General features: G+C 40.2%; 1 protein-coding gene across 1 annotated transcript; it reads right to left on the bottom strand.

Moving 5' to 3' along the window:
• Positions 1-1090: 1090 nt before the first annotated feature.
• LOC134875374 (gastrula zinc finger protein XlCGF57.1-like) lies at positions 1091-18023 on the bottom strand. The gene is made up of 2 exons (XM_063899928.1): positions 17546-18023; positions 1091-4104 (listed from the first exon to the last, which is right to left on the bottom strand). Exons 1-2 carry the CDS (start codon positions 17742-17744, stop codon positions 2624-2626), a joined length of 1680 nt encoding a protein of 559 aa, XP_063755998.1. The 5' UTR covers positions 17745-18023; the 3' UTR covers positions 1091-2623.
• Positions 18024-20522: the final 2499 nt, after the last annotated feature.

Here is a 20522-nt window from a genome sequence, read left to right as displayed (position 1 = left end):
TTTCTTTTCTGGGTTAACCATCCTTTATGTAACTCTTAAAGAGGCCTGGACAAAAAAAAAATAGGAACACCAGCTTTAAAAATGGATGCCCTCACAACAAAACCAAATATGGCAGCCATAATCTTCATAACACAAGAATCTGAATTGTAATAATTTCAGTTATTCAGGTAAATATTGGGTTATTTTTACTGATTCTCCATGTTAGAATAAAATGAATAGATGTGGATGATGATTATGATTATGAGCTATTACATGATTCAATTCAAACTGGACACTTTTTATGCTTTCTTTTATAATGTTTTTAGTTGTTTTTAAAAAATATATATTTTAAAGTTGGTTAGCCTACTTATTATAAACACAAAATAACAGTTTTCTTTATTGTCTTTCTATCATTTCACAAGAAAACTTTAGTTTTTGTGTATATAGTTTAACTATCAAACTTTCCCCCCGTTGTTATGGAATGCGTTTGTGGATTTTGATTGACTTGGATCGAGATCTATTTTGATCTAAGTTGCTGGCTGGTTCTGGTCCTCCACAGTCAGCTCCTTCAGCCTATGTTTCCATGCCTTGTGTTGAGCTGCTGGCTGGAGATCCTGCCTCTCTGTTCTCCTCAGCTTGAGCCTGATGAAGGTGAGAGGACGGACAAGCAACACGTGTATGTCTTTTGACCTGATGATACCAGCCAAATCGTTGGTCACAAACACTACATCTGAATGGTTTCACTCCATTGTGGAGATTCACGTGTTCCCTTTAAGTAACATCCCGTGCAAACACTTCTTACAGACTGAGCAGCTGTATGGTTTCTCTCCTGTATGAAGTTTCATGTAACGCTGAAAACCTCTACGCCATGAAAAAGACATCTTACACACTGAGCAGCTGTATGGTTTTTCTCCTGTGAGTTCTTACATTTTCTTGAAAACAACTTTTTTATTGCAAACTGAACAATTGTTTTGTTTCTCTTCTGTATGGTTTTCCAAGTGAATCATCAGACTTGTTTTGCTGCCAAATCTCATCTTACACATAGAGCAGCTGAAGTATATCTTGTAGCGATGTTTGTGAAGATGATGAAGAAGTCTCCGGAGACACCAGCTTGTAAATAATAAGGTTTATTACAACAGCATAGTATCAGACACCAACACGGGCGATGCGGGGTTCCCAGAGCCAATTGTGGAAGTCCCCCGAACAGTCTTTGTGCATTTTATAGGAGAAATGTGGGTGTGTGACCAAATGCAATGTTCTATAAGAATGTGTACCCAAATAAGGTGATCTAGCTATACGTTCGTACACCATGTCTTGCGCGTACCCAAATAAGGTGAGATATACGTTGGTCTTTTTCTTACTCATCCCTGGAGGCCTTCTGACATAGTCCAGAGGTTTGTTCTACAACATCCTGTTGTACCACATCACTCTCTGCCCTCTCTATGACCTCAGAGAGTAACTAACTGTATATGAACAGATTTAATACACCACACAGCTAAATGGTTTCTCCCCAGCATTGTTTTGAACTGACATTGACTTCATAATTTTTCAGATATTTTAAATCCGACAGAAGTTCTCCTTACCTTTCCATGGCTTTTAAAAGGACCTATAATACAATTTACATTAACATTTCTAAACTGTATGTAAACTCAACTGACAGCAATATATATTTCAGTATACTCTAATATTAATTAATGTCTGAAAATGATAGAGCAACCATTTTAATCTCTGATTATGTTCATATCCACTTCAGTAATTCCAACTACCATCGTAGTCAATAGATCATCCTTATTTAAGAAAAAAAGCACCCAGGCATTTGGACGGCTTCACTTTCCGCGGAGGCTCTGGATCGCTGTCACCCGTCAGCAGCAGAACAAACCCAGGACACATCACTCAGTCCTGACGCCTCCCCACCATCAGACTCATCCTCACTCAGACGGTTTAGCAGTGCTAATGCCTCCTGTACATTCATCAGTCTCTTTCTTTTGTCCATTTTAAAAGTCTGCCTTCAAAATATAACCGGCTCTATAAGGAACAGCAGCACACAATATGCGTTGCTATAGCAACACCTCATGTTTATCATTACGCGCGAAATAAATAGCGCGAAAACCACTGCATTTTCTATCGAGGTAAATATTACCTGCTAGAGGTGATAGGTATAAATAGCCATTTCTTTCGATATGTCTTGATATTGACAATTGTTAAAAGCAGAGGGTGTTACATAGCACACTTTCAGGAAAAGTCACGGACTGGGAGACTTGAATATTTTTTTGAAACAAAGTTACAGACAATCAAGAAACACCCGTTGGCGGTTCTAGTGTTAAAAGAGCGGGGGAATACAAATATTACCCACAGGGAGAAAAATAAAATCCAGGCCAACTTTGTGTGGTGCTCCTGATTGAAACAGGCTGCACTCCACGTACAGACGCAATATTTACAGGACTTACCGCACATAAAATATGGAAGCATCATTTATACAAGATCATATTATTTACAGATATCTTTTCTTCTAAATTGGGAGTGTTACCCATGGTGCTCATACATGAAAGTGAAACAGAATAGCGATAAAAGGATTAATCAGCCGGACACAGATATCACCATGTAACCAGTTGCTGATTCAAGTAGTTTGATTTGAGGAGGGCACTCAAGGACTATTTCCAAGATTTTCCAAGTCTCCCATGGCCGTGGGAACCCCTGAAGTGTCTCCAGAAACTGGCTCTGCCTCTCTTTCCTCCTCAGTTAAAGTCTGATTAAGCTGTGAGGATTGAGGACCCTTACATTTATGTTTTTTGACCTGATGAGCCCAGGCAAATGTTTTATTACAAACACAGCATTTGAATGGTTTCTCCCCTGTGTGAGTTCTCATGTGTCTTTTTAAAAGATCACCTAATATAAAAGATTTCTTACAAACAGAGCAACTGAAGGGTTTCTTTCCTGTGTGGATTCTTGCGTGTTTTTTTAGATTACTACTCAGCTTGAAAGATGTCCTACACACTGAACAGCTGAATGGTTTTTCTCCCGTGTGGGTATTCATGTGTTCCTTTAAATAATCACTCCGTGTAAAGGATTTCTCGCAGACTGTGCAGCTGAATGGTGTTTCTCCAGTATGAGTCATCGCATGTCGTTTTAGGTGTCCCTTTCGCAAAAAGTTTTTGTTACAAACTGAGCAGCTGAAAGGCTTCTCTCCTGTGTGAGTTTTCACGTGAATATTCAAATCTCCTTTTTGTGAAAAACCTTTGTCACAAACTGAGCAGCTGAATGCCTTTTCACCTGTGTGAGTCAGCGAGTGTCTGTTCATGCTTTTCTTGCTGCTAAATCTTTTCCTACACACGACACACGCAAATGGCTGCTCAACAGCACTACCCTTTGAACCACTGACAGAGGCTTGATCATTAGCTTTGTGGACTTTCATGTGTGTGTATAAATTACCATTTAGTCTAAAAGTTTTCTTACAAACTAAGCAGCTGTAAGGTTTCTCTCCCGTGTGGATTCTCATGTGGTGTTGTAACCTGTAACTCACTGTAAAAGATTTTTTACAAACTAAGCAACTGAATGGTTTCTCTCCCGTATGAGTCATCATGTGTGTCCTCAGATTTGTCCTGTGGCCAAATCTTTTCCCACACTCAGAGCAGAGAAATTTTTTCTCTACAGCACTACTTCTTGAGTCATTGACAGAACCTCGATCTTTTTTCAGAGAGTTTGAACCCGACTGAGATTTTCTGGTCTCATTCCAATCAGCACTGTCTTCAGTGTCAGATTCAGAAGAGTCTCCAGTGTTGTCCTCAGTATCGGATTGTAAATGTCTGTCTGGATCCAAGTTGCTGGCTGGTTCTGGTTCTCCACAGTCTTCTCCATCAGCTTCTGTTGTTATTTGATCAGTTGGTCTTTGATTAAGATCTGAGGATTGAGGTTTCTCTTCATCATCTTCACTTTTCACAGGGGCAAGAGTCAATGTTATATCAGCCTCCTCCAGCACTTGAAGCTGCTCTCCCTCCTGACTACTCCAGAGTTCCTCCTGTTCCTCTTTAATGTTTGTGGGGGTCTGTTGGTCTTCCTGATCCATGGTAGAGCTCCACTCCTGCTCAGGGGGAACGTTTTCTTTAACCACCAACAGCTGCTGGACATCTGCAGGAAACACACAGACACATTACTGACTACAACTCAACTTAAACTGGTAATAATAAGTGAAAAACAATAAGATTTATTTTGAAAGTAGAGAAGAAGAAATTCAGCAAAACAGTGATGATGGCTATTCAGAAAGAGAAGGTACTGCACCTATGTTTCGTTCAACCAAAACAAAAAAAAGTTTAGGTATCTCTAAGCCCAGAGATACCTAGCAAAGCAAAAGTCAATAATCCGGTTTTAGTGTGTGTGAGGCTAGAAACCTGCTTGTAGTTCTTCCACTGGCTGCCTACGTTGTGGATGACAGCAAAAACCAGAAACACATTGAGAAGGAAAAGTAACTTAAGTTTCCACCGGAGTACGAAGAGTTTCAAATCTCACTTGCTGGCCAAGCATAGCGCTTATTCACAGAGACTCCGCCCCCTCCCCCTTGCAAGAAGAGCACTCTTTCAACAGAGACAGAGGATAATATGGAGGTGGAGGCTCTGCTGGAGATAATCGCATCAAACAACCGCACTAGCCACCGCACAAGCCACCACTGTAGAAATAACAATGACGTTTACTGTATTGAATAAACACAATGACATAATTTATAATTCATAATAATTATAAAATAATGATTTATAATGAATAAATAATTTATAATACATAAAAAATATATTATTATGTTGTGCCCTACTTATTTCTGTTTACATTTTTATTTATAAAGAAAATGAAAAGGGTTAGACCGATGTTTATTGACATGTCGTTTTGTTTCGTCACCACTAAGTTACAAGTAGAGTACATTCAGTGTCAGTTATTCGTTAAGTTGTCATATTTCTTAAGTTTTAAAAGTCCTTGAATTTCACATTTCTATTGGTTGGTAGAGGTGTCAGTTATATAGCGAACAAATCAGAGTTCAGTTTTCTAAACTACCAGGTTTGAGAAGAGGGGGGACTTAGGTCGGAGAACGGCGAAAAGGAGTGAGAGGCAAAGTACGGAGAAGTTAAGACGGGAGGAAAACGTCTTTATTCATTTTGAGTTACCAATGTTAAAATAAGCTAGAAGTAGTGTTGTGTGTTCGAGTGCCTGGGAGAAGAGCGTGGAACCCATTTGGTGACAAATTCACAAGACTATGCAACACTGCGAGACTGTTTGCTGTATGCACAAATCACGTCCTCCATTTGCAGTCTGCACTTTCTCTCTGAGTTTTGTCACAACACCTGCTTTTTCCCCGATCATTGATGGCGCACCATCTGTAGCCAGGCTGACAGCGCGGGACCAGTCCACTCCGACCCTGTCCAGTGCTCCGATGAGGGCGGTAAAAATATCAGCTGCTGTCCTGTTATCCGTCATTGGCACCAACTCCACGAACTCCTCGGTGACGGTCAAAGTGTGATCAACTCCTTGGATGAATATCGCCAGCTGCGCAACATCTGTAATGTCCGTACTTTAATCAATTACAACTGAAAATGCAATAAACTGTCCAAATCCGCCGAAAAGATCAGAAATCCTGTCTGCAACTGTGTTTCTTGTCAGGCTGATATTTGCAAAAGCCTGACCCTTTTCAGGGCACACACTCTCTGCAGCCTTCAGCATGCATGTCTTCACAAATTCACCCTCACTAAAAGGTTTTGAATCCAGTGCAATTTCATTAGCAATTAGGTAGCTGGCTTTCACTGCAGCATCACTGATTTCTCGGCTATGAGTAAACACAGACTGCTGTTTCTTCAGACACCCAACAGTTCATTCACCTTATTTATTCTCTGTTGTCCTTGCAAGTTGTTGTATTTTTCGGAATGAAGAGTCTATAGTGGCGCCGAAGGTTATATTCTTTCAGCACTGAAACATGCTGTGAACACACCAAACACACAGGTTTCCCATTCACTTCCGTGAATAAATAGGACGATGACCATTTTTCTTGGAAAACTCTGCACTCTGTGTCCACTCTTCTTTTTGACAGAGACATTTTGGGCAATGAGAGTTCCCAAGCGCACAATGTTCAAAGGAGAAGACGTAATAGGCAGAGACAAGGCAGCTCCGGGCTAGCTGTACTTGCTATAACGTTACTTGCTCAGCCCCGGTATAAACAGTTTGCTTGCTTAACAGAATTGCTATTGCAGTATCCAGTTGACACAATTAGAACCACAGTTTCTTTCATTGAAAAATTGCAGCTCATTATTATACTGTAGGGGAGACCGGGGCTTGTTGTTACACTGCAATTATCTTCTTCACCAAAGGGGGGAGCTAAAAAGTGGAATACTAGTTTTCTTCCTCTACATCAGGGGTTCTTAACCTTTTTGACCTTGAGGCCCCATTTTTATAGTACAAAGTGGCCCGGGGCCCATTAAATATTTACACTGTATAGGTTTAATTGACCTCACTCACGGTTTGATTTGTATTCAATAATAAACCAAATCCACTTACAGTTTAACAAGCAAAAACCTTGTCAAATAAAATGACATGATAAAATGGGATCATCACAAAGACTTTTATTAGACATGTGTATGTAAACCTGCACACACATCAAGCCACTGAACAGGCTGATAATTCCTGGCACAAATCAAGGCGGGAAAAGACATTTTTTTAAAGGATCAAGTCAGGCTTTTTAATTAAAAAAGGACCACTATTTAGATTTTACTTATAATAAAAAAGTACAATATATATATAAATCAATCAATCAATAAAAAGGTGACAAAATAAATACATTCAAATAATATGAATATTTTCTTAATGAAATAAACTGTAAATAAAATTGAAATAAAGTGCAAATGAAACTATAGCCTTATAATCTGTGAAGTCATTTGACAATTGCTTCAGCAGGCATGCAGAACCAGAAGAGTCTTTATATCTGACAAATCAACAATAACAACAACAATAACAACAATGAACAACAGTAATACAACTCCCTTTTTTATCTTCACCTCTTAATGAGACATTTGGGCCTGCCTCTGAGGCATAATCAGATCCAGTCTGGGTGGAATGGGGGAAAGGCTCACTCTCAGAGTAGCCTCCAGCATTGCTCTGAGTCTGTTTCGGGCTTTGGTCTTGGTTGTGGCCACAATGGAGAATCCTGATTCACACAGGTATGTAGTCTTGAATGGGAGAATGACTTTCACGGCCCTCAGTGCAAGACATGGGTACTCCTTTGAGACAGCAATCCAGAAGGAGCCCAGGTCCAGTTTGCCCCACTGCAACTTTAAAGTGCTGTCAGTGGAAACTTCCAGAAGCTGGGATTCCAGATGTGAGGGCAAAACAACATCATTTTTAGTGGGATCCACTGAAAATGGGTCCCAAATCCACATGTTTCCCTCTCTGGGATCCTCAGGAAAGTAGTTATCAAATTTCTCTGCCAGTTGTGAGAGGTGCTGAGAGACTGAGTCACTGATATTCATCTGAGGGGAGTTTTCCAAAATGTCAGATAAAAGTGGAAACATGTCCATCCTCTTTTCCTGGGCCCTCCTGGTCCACAAAGCAAGTTTCCTCTTGAAAGCTTGAACTTTGTCTGCAACAAAAAATATGTTGCTGTTTCTTCCTTGAAGTGAGATGTTCAGTTGGTTCAGCAGTGAAAAAATGTCACAGAGGTAGGCAAGTTTTGCTGTGAACATTGTGTTGGCATAGTACTGTGCAAGATGATTGTTTTTCTCAGTGAGAAAAGAGAAGACCTCATTCCTCAGTTCAAACAAACGCTTGAGGACTAGTCCTCTTGAAAGCCATCTCACTTCACTTTGATACAGCAGCTGGATGTGATCTGCTTCTATGTCCTTGCAAAGCTTAGCAAAACATCTGGAGTTCGCAGCATTGTTTTTAATAAAGTTTATGGTTTTCACACTTACATCCATCACCTGGTGGAAATCTGGTGACATCTTTTTTTGCTGCAAGGCTTTAACGGTGGAGAAAACAGTGTGTCCATTTAGCTTCTGGTGCACAATCGAGTATCTGTCTGATGACACCCTGATGCCTGCCAGTCATTGATGCTGTACCATCACTGTTCTCAGTGAAGTAGTTATACATGCAGGGGAAACATTCCTGAGCCATGGTACGTGTTGGTAGCTCTCCACAAAACAGTATGTCTTCGTGCAAACTACTGTCCCAGCGATAGCAAACAAAAACCAGCAGCAGTGCAGCATTCGTGACATCCGTGGACTCGTCTAGTTGTAAAGAGAAAAACTGGCTACTTTTTATTCTTTCAAGAAGTTGATGCTGTATGTCTGAGGCCATGTCCGCGATACGGTGACTCACAGTGTCGTTTGACAGTGGGATGGTCAGCAGCTTCTTTGCAGTGGCCTCTCCGATCATCTCACGGCACATATCAACAGCGGCAGGCAGAACCAACTCCTCCGCTATGGTGAACGCCTTCTTGCTCTGTGCCACACGTCTGGCTACGAGATAGCTGGCTTTCAGTGCACATTTGGAGCTGCCAGTCAGTGACACGACCGACCTTTTCTGCAGCCCATTTTCTTTTCTTTTGAGAAATTCCACCGGCTTTCCCACGAGCGTCGGTTGCTTGGTCTGTAGATGCCGCTGTAGTTTTGAGGGCTTTAGTGCCTCATTTGACAGTGTTAACCCACACTCCACACACTGGGCTCTCGGCACTGCCTCGGTACCTCCGTTTACGAAGCCGTATTTTATATAATCGGGATTCTACCGACGCAAAAATGTACTCTTTTGTGGGGGGTCGGCACGATGTTCGTCATTTTTCCGTTTTAAAAACTTCTCCATAATTTTATATATCTATAAAATAGATATATATATATCTATATATATTTTATATATATCGCTATTCACCCTATTCTCCATGGTTACAAGGGCGGAGCCATCTTGTTTATTTTGTGCTAGTACTTCCGGTGGAACAGCTGAGGCGTTCGCTAACATTAAAAGCAAGGGCAAAAAGAAGTCAGGTAAAATGACGAGTATAATTTGTGCAGTCCGTGGTTGCCATAACAATTGGAGAAAAAGAAGATTGTCTCTTCAGCAAGAGTGTTTTACTCACGGGAAGAAGCGAATTGAATGCTGTGGGCCATCGTTTCATCTATATCCGCCTCCTAGCGTTGAGGAAGACCGGCGTCTTTGGCTGAGGGCACTCCAAAAAGACCCTATGTCTGTTCGTTTCATTTTGTGGATGGTAGACCTACTACCCAACACCCGTATCCCGAGAAATGGCTTGGGTATGAAGCTCCGGTGCGACGTCCGCGACGACAGCTTGTTAGGCAATCAGGTAAGTTCTCAGAACATACTTTGCCATAACGCGAGTTAGTAGCTGTGGTAACATTCTGTTATCGACTGCTTGTCAACACAGTTTTAAACGATTGTAGTTTAGGAGTAAATGTTTTCAAAATAGTGTTAACCTTAGTTAAGCCATGACAACACGGATACATCTTAGTTTTAACTGAGTCATTATTTTCATAGAGGCATCAACCAGCAATGCTGCTGAGGCTGAGCCTGAGCTCGAGCCGGAGGGTGATGGACATCGCGACATCGGAACGCAGTGGGAGGATCAATGCATGACCGATCACAACTATGCTGCAAGACCTTTACTTCACCAACCTCTGCTGTGTGACCAGGCAACCCAGTGCTCAGCGAGCACTGCAAAATATCAAGAGCTTGTGCGAAATGACAACCTGAGCCTACTTTACACTGGGTTGCATCTGGATGCTTTCACCTCTTTGGCTGATGACCTAACCCGTGATTTCTCTAACAGCTCTCATATTCATCCGTGGGATCAGGTCTTAATGACTCTCATGAAGCTTCGTCTGAACCTACTTCAACAAGACATCGCAGAGAGGTTTCAGGTGTCACAGCCCTTTGTCAGCAAGGTAATTTCTTTCTGGTTAGAGGTCATGGAGGAGAGGATGCGGCTTTACATCCCTTGGCTACCCAGGGAGACTATTAGGGCAACAATGCAGGGTCACACTAAAGGTTAGGTTACACTAGCTAACCGGAACTAGCTGACCGGAAGATCATACACAAAGCGGAAGAAAAAAGCCGTTAAAAATGGGCGGGGCGTAATAGGGTGAATACATCTAGCGTAGAGAAGAAGACCGTCTTCTTCTCTGTCTATTGCAGCTTGTTAAACAACTGACTGATGCATTACCGCCACCACGTGGTCGAAAGCTGCATTGTAACTGAGCTTCTCATGGATAACATATCTCTGGTGTCTTCAGTTGATAACCTATGCAGTCCCGCGGCCCTTGCGGTCCACAGGTGCAAAACTGAACGTTTTTTGCGGCCCTCTAGGTGGCGCTGGCGGCCCAAGTTTGGGCCGCGGCCCTATGGTTAAGAATCACTGCTCTACATGGTCAGGTCTCATGTCCTGTGTGAGAAGACACCAACACATTGTAAGTTGAGATGAGCACCAATTAACCATTTTCCACAACCCGAAGTAAAAAATATTAACTTTATGTATTTAAAATTAAGCTTCTTTCAGATAAAAATCCTAGCAGTGATACATGTGGACTTGTTAGAGAAGAGATTAAGGTATCCTGTCATACCTCAGTCATTGCTCTGTGTTAAGCTAACTTTGAGCTAGAGCTAGCATCAGCAAACATGGTAGTTTGGGGCAACTTGTCTCAGTCATCTGGGGGTTAGTTTTCACATGTGACAAGTTACCCCAGACTAACAACTTTCAAAAATGATTTGAATAAACAAAGACAGTCTGCTTATCAGCAGTTGTTATAATGACATTTTTACTTTATTTTTACAGAAAAAAAGAGTGATTTAAAGGTGAGGAGAAAGTGAGAAGACATGGTCAGGATTACAAAAGAAAAACAGAACATGGCAGTGCAGCGTCTGACGTGATGCTGAGGGCAGTCCGACAGGTGACCCTAGCTAAAAAGTCAATCAGGAGTACAGCAAAGGATTTTAAGGTCAACTACCGTACCTTGGCTCGGTACTGCAAGACGTTCACCCCAGCTGAAATACAGAGTCAGACAGCTGTCCCAACTACAGTGGTTGGGTACAAATCACCACGGGAAGTTTTTAGCACAGTGATGGAACTACAGCTTGAGAAATATATTAAGAGATCATCTGACATCTATTTTGGTTTGTACCCATCTGAGGTGAGAAAGCTGGCATATGAATTTGCAGTGGCACAGGGCCTGACATTTCCTCAAGCTTGGTCTGACAAAGAAAAAGCCAGCGCTGAATGGTTTACAGCAGGGGTCTCAAACTCAATTTACCCGGGGGCCGTTAGAGGTAGAATCTGGGTGAGCCTGGGCCGCATCAGGTTTCCCACAAGAAAAGTACTAAAAAACATTCCAATGTTATCAAATGTCTTTATTTTTATTTTTTAACACAAAATAAGATGAAAAAATTAATTAACAAATTCATAAGAAAAAAACAAATCAATCAGTAATAAATAAATAAAATGAAAATAATAATAATAATAATAATAATAATAATAATAATAATAATAATAATAATACAGCAGATATAGACTGAAGAAACCACATATAGTTGCTGACTAGAGAAATGTAATTATTATTATTCAGATTCAAATATCTGTATTAACAGTTCTTTAACATTTCACTTTCTGAACATGAATGGAACATTGAACATAAACTGTTCTGAACATGGCTTCTTCTGCCTACTTCTTGCTGCTAGAGATCTGGCAGCGCTTCCTCTCACATAGCCGAGCCACATTTGGCTTAAGCAGGGATGAAGCAGTTGAGACCCTCAGTAGGGCTTGAAGATGCTCATCAGTAAGTCTAGACCTGTACTTGGACTTATTGAAGTTCAACGTAGAGAAGAGCTTTTCGCACAAGCATGTGCTCCCAAAAAGACACATGGTCCGCTTGAACATTCGTGAAAGCTCAGGGAAGCTGGGGGGCAATTCTCTCAAAAATTGCCCGAGCTTGTCTGCTTTTCCACTCACCTCCCTGAACTTGGCTTTTAGTTCAGAGTTGCACTGCAGGTCAATGAGCTCCATTTGAAGCACAGGAGGGGCATCTTGCACATCAAAGGAGAAGGAGTCCGCAAAAATCTGAAATGTGGCTCTGTGCGTCTTGAAGTCTGCAAATCTGTGATCAAATTCCTCCTGTAGCTTCAAAATGACATCCACATACTCCTCACCACTGAATGGTGTGCCTGCATCCATGAGTGCCTTGCATGCTGGAAAATGGCAAAGGTTTGTCTGAGAAAGCTGGGCTTTCCATAACATAAGTTTTGTAGAGAATGCTCTCACGTTGTCATAGGCAGCACTAACAAGTTGCCCCTGGCCTTGTAACTTCTTGTTCAGCACATTAAGCTCATGTGTGATATCAACAAAAAAAGCTAAGTCCATGAGCCATTTGGGATCACTTAGCACAGGAACAGCAACCCCATCTTTCTCCATGAAGGCTTTCACTTCCGCTCTCAACTCAAAAATTCTCTTCAACATGTTTCCCTTGCTGAGCCAACGTACCTCGGTGAAGTAGAGCACATCCCCATATTCTGACTCCATTTCCTCTAAAAAAGCACGGAACCTTCTGTGCTTTAAGCCCCTGGATCTGATTTGGTTGATGCATTTCACAACGAAAGACATCACATTGTCAAACTTCAGGCATTTGCTGCAAAGAGCCTGCTGATGGATAATGCAGTGCAGAGCAATGGCCTCCTCCACCAGTCCATTTTTCCTCCCTGTCATTGATGGCGCTCCATCGGTTGTTATTCCAACAAACCTATTCCATGGCAAACCGTCATTCTCAATGGCATCACACAGCTGGTGAAATATCTCCTGAGCTGTGGTCTGGCCATGCATTGGAATCACTGTGAGCAACTCCTCTATGACTTCAAAATTGTCATCAACACCACGGACATAGATTGCGAGCTGGGCAGTGTCGGTGATGTCTGTGGTCTCATCAAGAGCGACTGAGTATACACTGAAACATTTTGCTTTCTCACAGTTGATCATAAATGTCACTTGACAGGTCAGAAATGCGCTCTGCCACGGTGTTGGCAGAAAGGCTGATGTTGCTAAACTGACCTTTATTTTCTGGTCAGACAATACTTGCAGCCTGTAATATACACTTTTTGACAAATTCACCTTCTGTGAATGGCTTTCCTGCTTTAGCAATCATCTCCCTAACCACGTAGCTAGCTTCGACTGCTGCATCATTCTCTCTGGTTGCTTTCTTAAAGAAATCTTGTTGCCTCAGTAGATATGTTTTAAGATTAGCAACCCTGTTGGCTCTCTCATCTCCCTGGTATTTTGCATACTCCTCAGCATGTGTAGTTGTGTAATGACGTTTCAAATTGTATTCTTTGTGCACTGCAACTTTCTCTGTGCAAATAAGACACGTTGGGATGCCCCTGTGTTCAACGAAGAAATATTGCACTTCCCACTTTTCCTGAAATTGTCTGTGCTCATCACCAACCTTTCTCTTCACTGCAGGCTTTGAAAAAGACATGTTTGGGGCTGTGTATTCCACTTGGTGTCACTGTCGCGTTGAAGTTTCAGTGTTTAGCCGATACGTCTTTTCCGCTTCTTTTTCTGTCCCGCTGAGCAGCAATTTCCACGGCCGCCTCCGCTTCTGAGCCCGCGGCCGATGTCCCGCCCCCGAGAGCAATATATCCCACCGTGATTGGTAGGTTCGTTCAGCTCTGCACACAACACTGAAAAGTGCCATTCGTATCAAACTCGCGGGCCGCATTAACATTAAACTTTCATATTGAGGTGGGGGCCGCAAACTATCGTCTCGAGGGCTGCAGTGGGCCCGCGGGCCGCGAGTTTGAGACCCCTGGTTTACAGGCTTCCTAAAGCGGCACCCTTCACTCTCACTCAGAAAAGCAGAAGCAACTAGCCTTGCCAGAGCAAGTGCCTTTAACAAGGAGAACGTTAAGTCTTTGTTTGACAATCTGGGGAAAGTGTTAACCAGAGATTCCCTGGGACCAGGAGATATCTGGAACATGGATGAAACTGGCGTGACAACGGTACAGAAACCAGACCGATTGGTAGCCAGGCGTGGGTTCAAGCAGGTGGGGTCACTGACATCTGGGGAAAGGGGTACCCTGGTGACCCTTGCCTGCGCAGTCTCAGCCACAGGGAACAGTATCCCCCCTACTTTATATTTCCTCGGGTGCACTTTCGTGATCCCTTCATCAACAATGGGCCACCTGGCAGCAAAGGTGGAGCAAATCTGACCGGGTGGATGAAAGAGCAACACTTTGTCGATTTCCTCCATCATTTTGTGGAGCATGCCAAGTGTTCAAAGGAGAAGCCCTGCTTGCTCCTCCTCGACAACCGCTGCTCACACCTCTCCATTGATGGGCTGAATTTTGCCAAAGAAAATGGCATAAGTGTGTTGTCATTCCCACCCCACTGCTCGCACAGGCTGCAGCCTTTGGACAGAAGTGTTTATGGGCCGCTTAAAAAGCATGTGAACTCTGTTTCAGATTCCTGGACGAGGAACAACCCAGGTAAAACACTCAGCATCTATGATATCCCTGGGATTATAGCCACTGCTTTTTCGGGTGACAGGGATTCAGCCTTACAACAGAGATTTGTTCTTGGAGACAGAATTTGCTCCTTCCTATGTCTCAGATAACCTCTACCAAGCCCAAGCACTAACCCAGTCATTCCAGGCTCCGAAACTGAGCCATCTTTTCCAGGCCCCAGCACTAACCCATCCAGCACCAGACCAACCATTTCAGGACCCAGCACTGACCCAGCTGCTCCAGGTCCAAGCAAGCCAGCCTCCTCCACCAACACATTAACTCCAGAGGATATTAGGCCTTACCCAAAAGCTGGTCCAAGAAAACAAGTTAACAAGCAGAGAAAAAAGATAAAAACTGCTATTCTCACCGACACACCCGTGAAGGAGGCACTTGAAGCTGAAAGGCAGGTACAAGGGAAAAAAAGACTATTCAAAAATAAAGGCAAGGCAACCAAATCCAAAATACCAAAGAAGCAAAGCACAGGGAAAAAGCAGAGGGCAGGTAAAAAAAGAAAAACTGCAGATGACTCCTCGTCGGAAGAAGATGAGAACCTGTGTCTGGTCTGTGTAGAGCCATCTGGAAACAGCCGCCCAGGAGAAACCTGGGTGCAGTGCATAATATGCAAAGGATGGGCCCACGAAGAATGCACCCCTGGAAAATCTGTGTACGTATGTCAGAACTGCGACCCAGATGAGGAGTCTGACTAGTGAAGTCAGGTTTTGTTTGAGATTTTATGACTGGATGTTCCAGGACTGACAGAGGTCAGGTTTTGTTTTAGTTTTTTGAATAGATCTTCCAGGATTAGTTTGGGACTAGTTTAATGTCGCATAATGTTTTATGTCAAGGTTTATTCACATTTAAGTAAAAAAATAACAAGAATAATTTTGTCCTCGTTTTATTAATTGCAAAATCCAGTGTGACATCTTACCCCATATAGTGTGACAACTTACCCGTTGGCGGGGCAACTTGTCACATGTTCACAATCTCTATTTGATTGCTTATAACTCTGCACTGACACAAGATATGAACATGATATGAATTCAAAATATATACCTGAGACTTTTGTCTTTCATCTGGTACAAATTTGTTTTATATATGATGTATTGATTCCAAGAAATATATGAGTGTAAAAAGTGTGACAACAAGCCCCGGTCTCCCCTACTTTGCAAAATCATCTCGCGGGCCGGACTAAACCTGATCAGGCCCGCGGGCCGTACGTTTGACACCTCTGGTATATGTAATCTTAAGAGACTCGTGTGCCTGCCTGCTGCTGGTTGACAGAAGAAGGACATCGGGCCAACAGGAGGACTACGCGAGATTGTTTCATCGGGGAGATACGTCTAAGGATCGGCCGTGTGGAGGGAATATGAGCTCCATCTAGCGCGCCAACAAGGGTACCATAACTGACTAAAATCCCGGGTACTTTTATTTATTTTGTTTTGAACCGAGTCGTGGAATATGTGTTGTTGTTATTAAGTTGACATGTTATTAAAGTAAAGTGTATACAGATTGACAATCATTTCAGGTACAGTTTGGGTATTTCTGTTAATGGAATATTTCTCTGATGGTAATCAGATTGGGGGCTCTAGAGCTGATATTTGGAGTTGCATGGGAGATTTATTATTTTGCAGTATAGCTACAGTCTATCGCCGTGCTACCTGAGGGCTTTTAGTGACCAAAGAGAGAACCCTAGATAGGAGAGCTTATAGTAGAGCCCACCACAGCTCCTCCCATGCTCGTAGTACTGTCCTGGTTTACTTAACCTGTCCTGAGCTAAGTGGTTGGGATGGCTACATTAATTATAAACAGAATATATTATAAAGCAATCATATTTTCCACCCACCAAGATACGTAAAATATATTTTTAAGGTACATTTAGAATAAATAAAAAACCTTGCAAGTAATTTGCGATGAATTGCAATTAAATTTTTAATCGATTGACAACTGTAGTTTTTAATGAAAAGTTCTGGGATGCCATTGAAGAAAGTGGAATTAGTGGCTCTTAACCCAAAGATGCTTCAGAGCCAGAGATGGAAGAAGTACTCAAATCCTTTATTTAACTAAAAGTAGATACACATTGGTCTTAAAATACTCCCTTTACAAGTAAAGTAAAGTTGAATTATCAGATAAATGTACTCAAAGTTTCAAAAGTAAAACTTTTGTTATCATAGATTATTGTAATATTGTATTCATTTTCAAATTAAAATACAATGTTGTAGTTTGCCAAGGATAGCAAACTTTAGATTTTCTTTTTAAACATTAGGAGTACAGTACTTCATCATACACAAAAATGGCATGTGTTTTTAAAAGTAAAAAGTATCTGGTAGCTTTGAGTGTTAAATACAAAATAAACAGTTTATCTCCCAAATGTAGTAAAAGTACAAAGTAGCATAAAATGAAAATACTCAAGTAGTGCAAGTATGTCAAATAGTACAGTACATGAGTAAATGTACATAGTTAGATTAAACTACTGATTATTGATGCTTAAATGGTAGGTGGGTTTATTTAAATTACTTTATGTACTGCTGAGTTAAATCTATAATAATAGACCATAATGTAGCCAATCGCTTTTTAATAATCTAAATGTGCTAAAGTAACTAAAGCCGTAAAATACATGTAGTGGAGTAAAACATATAGGAGCGTAAAGTGAAAATACTCAAGTGAAGTACAAGAACCTCCAAAACAACGCAATGACTCAAATACAGGAAATGCAGAAGAAGCCTGTCACGTACACCTTGCTAAGTCTTTTTCATATTTTTATTGTACTTTTCTTCTATTCTTTATCAGTGTTTTACCATATTTATATTTCTTTTGTTATATATATATGTGTGTGTGTGTGTGTGTGTGTGTGTGTGTGTGTGTGTGTGTGTGTGTGTGTGTGTGTTTATTTATATAAATAATACAGAAATACATGTTAATTTGAATTAAAACACTGAATTTATAAATAATATTTTAGTTGCCGTGGTTATAAATGTTGTGTTAAAATATCTTTAATGGTCTTCATCGGTTTCTTGTGCATATATCATTTTAAGGATAAGTGAAGTGAACAGACCTGCTCTATGTAACCGAAGCTGAGGCTGAAACGCAGCGTGAGCGTGCAGGAGTTTCCGTTGTCGCTCGTTCTCTCCTTTCGCACGAGACAGTTCCTCCTCGTACTCTGCTATCGTTCTTTCAAACAGAACACATATCTCTTCAGCAGCCGCAGTGAGTCGCTGCTTCACCAACTCTCTCAGTATTCGGACTTTGCACATGTTTACTAACTCACAGCAACTTTTCCTCCACACACAGGCCGTGAAAACACTGTTATTTCTAGCAGGCTAAGCTAACTTTATTAGCTTTGTAGGCTACCGTGAATGTTAAGAGCACACAGTCCCTTCAGACAGGTCAATCCTGACATACAGAGACTCAGATGGATGACAACTGCTGGAACTCAAACAAACTTTCACAGGAAAACAAAAAGCTCGGCTAACGTCCATATTCTGCTAGACACCATATGTTTTACGTGTGAAGCTAAAGCAACAACAGCTGTGTTTCATCAGCGGACGCAAAAAGAAAGAATACGGCTTCCGGGGTGTTTCAGAAATAAAAGTCGAGTCGCCTTAAACAAAACAAAACAAAAGGCTTATATTAAAATAAATAAATAAACTATTAAAGATTGACATGCTTTGACCTTTTGGAAGGTTCCTTTTTTAACTTAGACGAGCTTTAGTTACGTTTCAGCAGTAGTCGGAAAAGTACAACACTCTATTACCTATTATTATTAATTACAAGTAAATGTCATTTTCAAAAGTTTACTTAAAGATACATATAAAGGTGTAGCAACAAAATGGACTGTGATGAACAGTACTACTTGTTATACTGTGATATTGCTGGATCATTATCATTGGTGTATTAAGATGTAACAGGTAGGTTAATGTTGCAGTTGATCACATTGGAGCTAACTTGAAATACTTTATGTACTATGGAATGTTATTTTTATTTACAATATATCATATTTGATAAAGATGTGTATAGATGAAGAGAAGTAGAAGTATTAACTAGCAGTACCTCAGTATTATACCTTCTGTAATGTACTTATTTACTGTTCCGATTGCTAACACAATTTCAGATCAGGTTGTTTTTTATCAAATATGTTTTTTATCAGTGTTTAAAAAACCGAAAAGTTTACCACTATATTTAAACAGTTATGAATCCATTTACAAAGTATTTATTTGAAGAATTGTTTTGGGGTTTTGTGCGTCTATTTTTACAGTCAATGGTCTAGACCCAGCCAAACCTGCTGAACACCATCAGAATATTTTAGATTTATGATAAACTTTTATGCTTATTACATTTCAAGAATTAAATCACTACAGTTTACCCCCTTTTCTTTATGCAAACATTGTTTCACCCTTTCTTATATTTTTTTTAATATAGATCCCCTAAGAAAAAAATATTTTCCTGCAACAAAGAGCTGAAAATATCCCCTTAATAAGCCCACAGCTCCAGCTAGTGGATATATTCGGACAGTGTGAATGAAGTTAAAATAACTTTTAACTTCTTTTCATAAAGCATGTTTTCTTATCATGCATTCCAGGTAATATCAATACAACAGTAGTTGGTTTGTTTTGATGAAGTTGTAATAACTCAGCAAAATACAGGTAACTTACTAAATGACACATTATTTAGTTATAACTTCACACTCTACATTTTACATTTATATGTAATTAAATATGCCATTCAATAGTATTTTATTGGTCAGATAGTTGAAATATTTTAATATTCACGGTCAACTTTTATATTTTTACCATTTTAGTTCTGTTTAATTTTCTATTTCAAGATGTTTATATATATAATTGTTTATTTTCTGCAGTTTTTTGAATGTTTTATTATGTGCAATACTTTGTTTTACATGCTGCTGCAATGAAAACATTTTCAATTATATTTTTCTTCTTCTTCTTCTTCTTCTTCTTCTTCTTCTTCTTCTTCTTCTTCTTCTTATTATTATTATTATTATTATTATTATTATTGTTAATAATAATAATAATAAATAAAAAGATTGTCACCAAAGGCAATATAAATAACAACAGAGGCCAAATTGCCTATTGTTGTTCTTCCCCAGTTTGGATGAAGATATACAAAATACTAAAATAACAAATACAAATATATTATTGTGCAATATCTAACATTATTGAGATTAGTTTATATGTAACCTGTATAAAATCCAGCATGGATGTGTAGATGTGTAACCTGCATAGCGTCATTGAAGATCACAAAATGTTCTTCAAAGACACACAGACATCTGCAGAACGGACTCACGCAGCCTTATGCTTGAAAACTGTGTTGTAGTTTACAGTCAACTCTTTGATGCACTTCCCTGTAAAAACATAATCATTCATAATTCATTGCATTTATTTTAGTGCTTTGACAAGAGCCCAAAGCACTTTACATTACATATAACATATCAGACATGTAATACAGTACATCAATACTCTGGTACTGTGGCATTAATTTGACTGTGTTTCATTGTGTTTCAACACCATGTTCTGCCACTTTTTATAACCCAGTGTGTCACAGCATTTAGGTTAACATGCTTATTGTGATAAAATAAGACCTCAAAATTAAACATTTTTCCACACATTTTCCCTGGTAAACATCAAGCATGTTATATATCTAAGAATGTATAGCATGCTAATGGAACAACAGCTAGACTAGAGTGTCTAGAGCAATGCAAATCTCAAAGAAAAAAGTTTAAATAAAAATACATCTATTTATTGAATTGCAATAATTATGCATGCTTGATCTGAAAAAGGTTTATTGTTAACCAATTCCCAGACACAAATATTTATCTTTTTGTATTCCTCACATCTGGCATATAGCTTTGCTTTGTCTTGAATGTTATGTAACGTGTGTCATTTTTATTATATCTTATTTATTCATTCAGATATTCTGCATCAGTAATTGTTAGGAACCAAACTAAATAACACTAAAATGCTGTGGGAGTACTCCATTAATAAAATACACTTTATACAAATATTCACAGGGGCCAA

This window comes from Eleginops maclovinus, chromosome 13, assembly GCF_036324505.1.
Source record: "Eleginops maclovinus isolate JMC-PN-2008 ecotype Puerto Natales chromosome 13, JC_Emac_rtc_rv5, whole genome shotgun sequence".
Taxonomy (NCBI): Eukaryota; Metazoa; Chordata; class Actinopteri; order Perciformes; family Eleginopidae; genus Eleginops; species Eleginops maclovinus.
The sequence above is the reverse complement of the archived record's forward strand: the minus strand, read 5'-3'. Positions and strand labels throughout refer to the sequence as shown.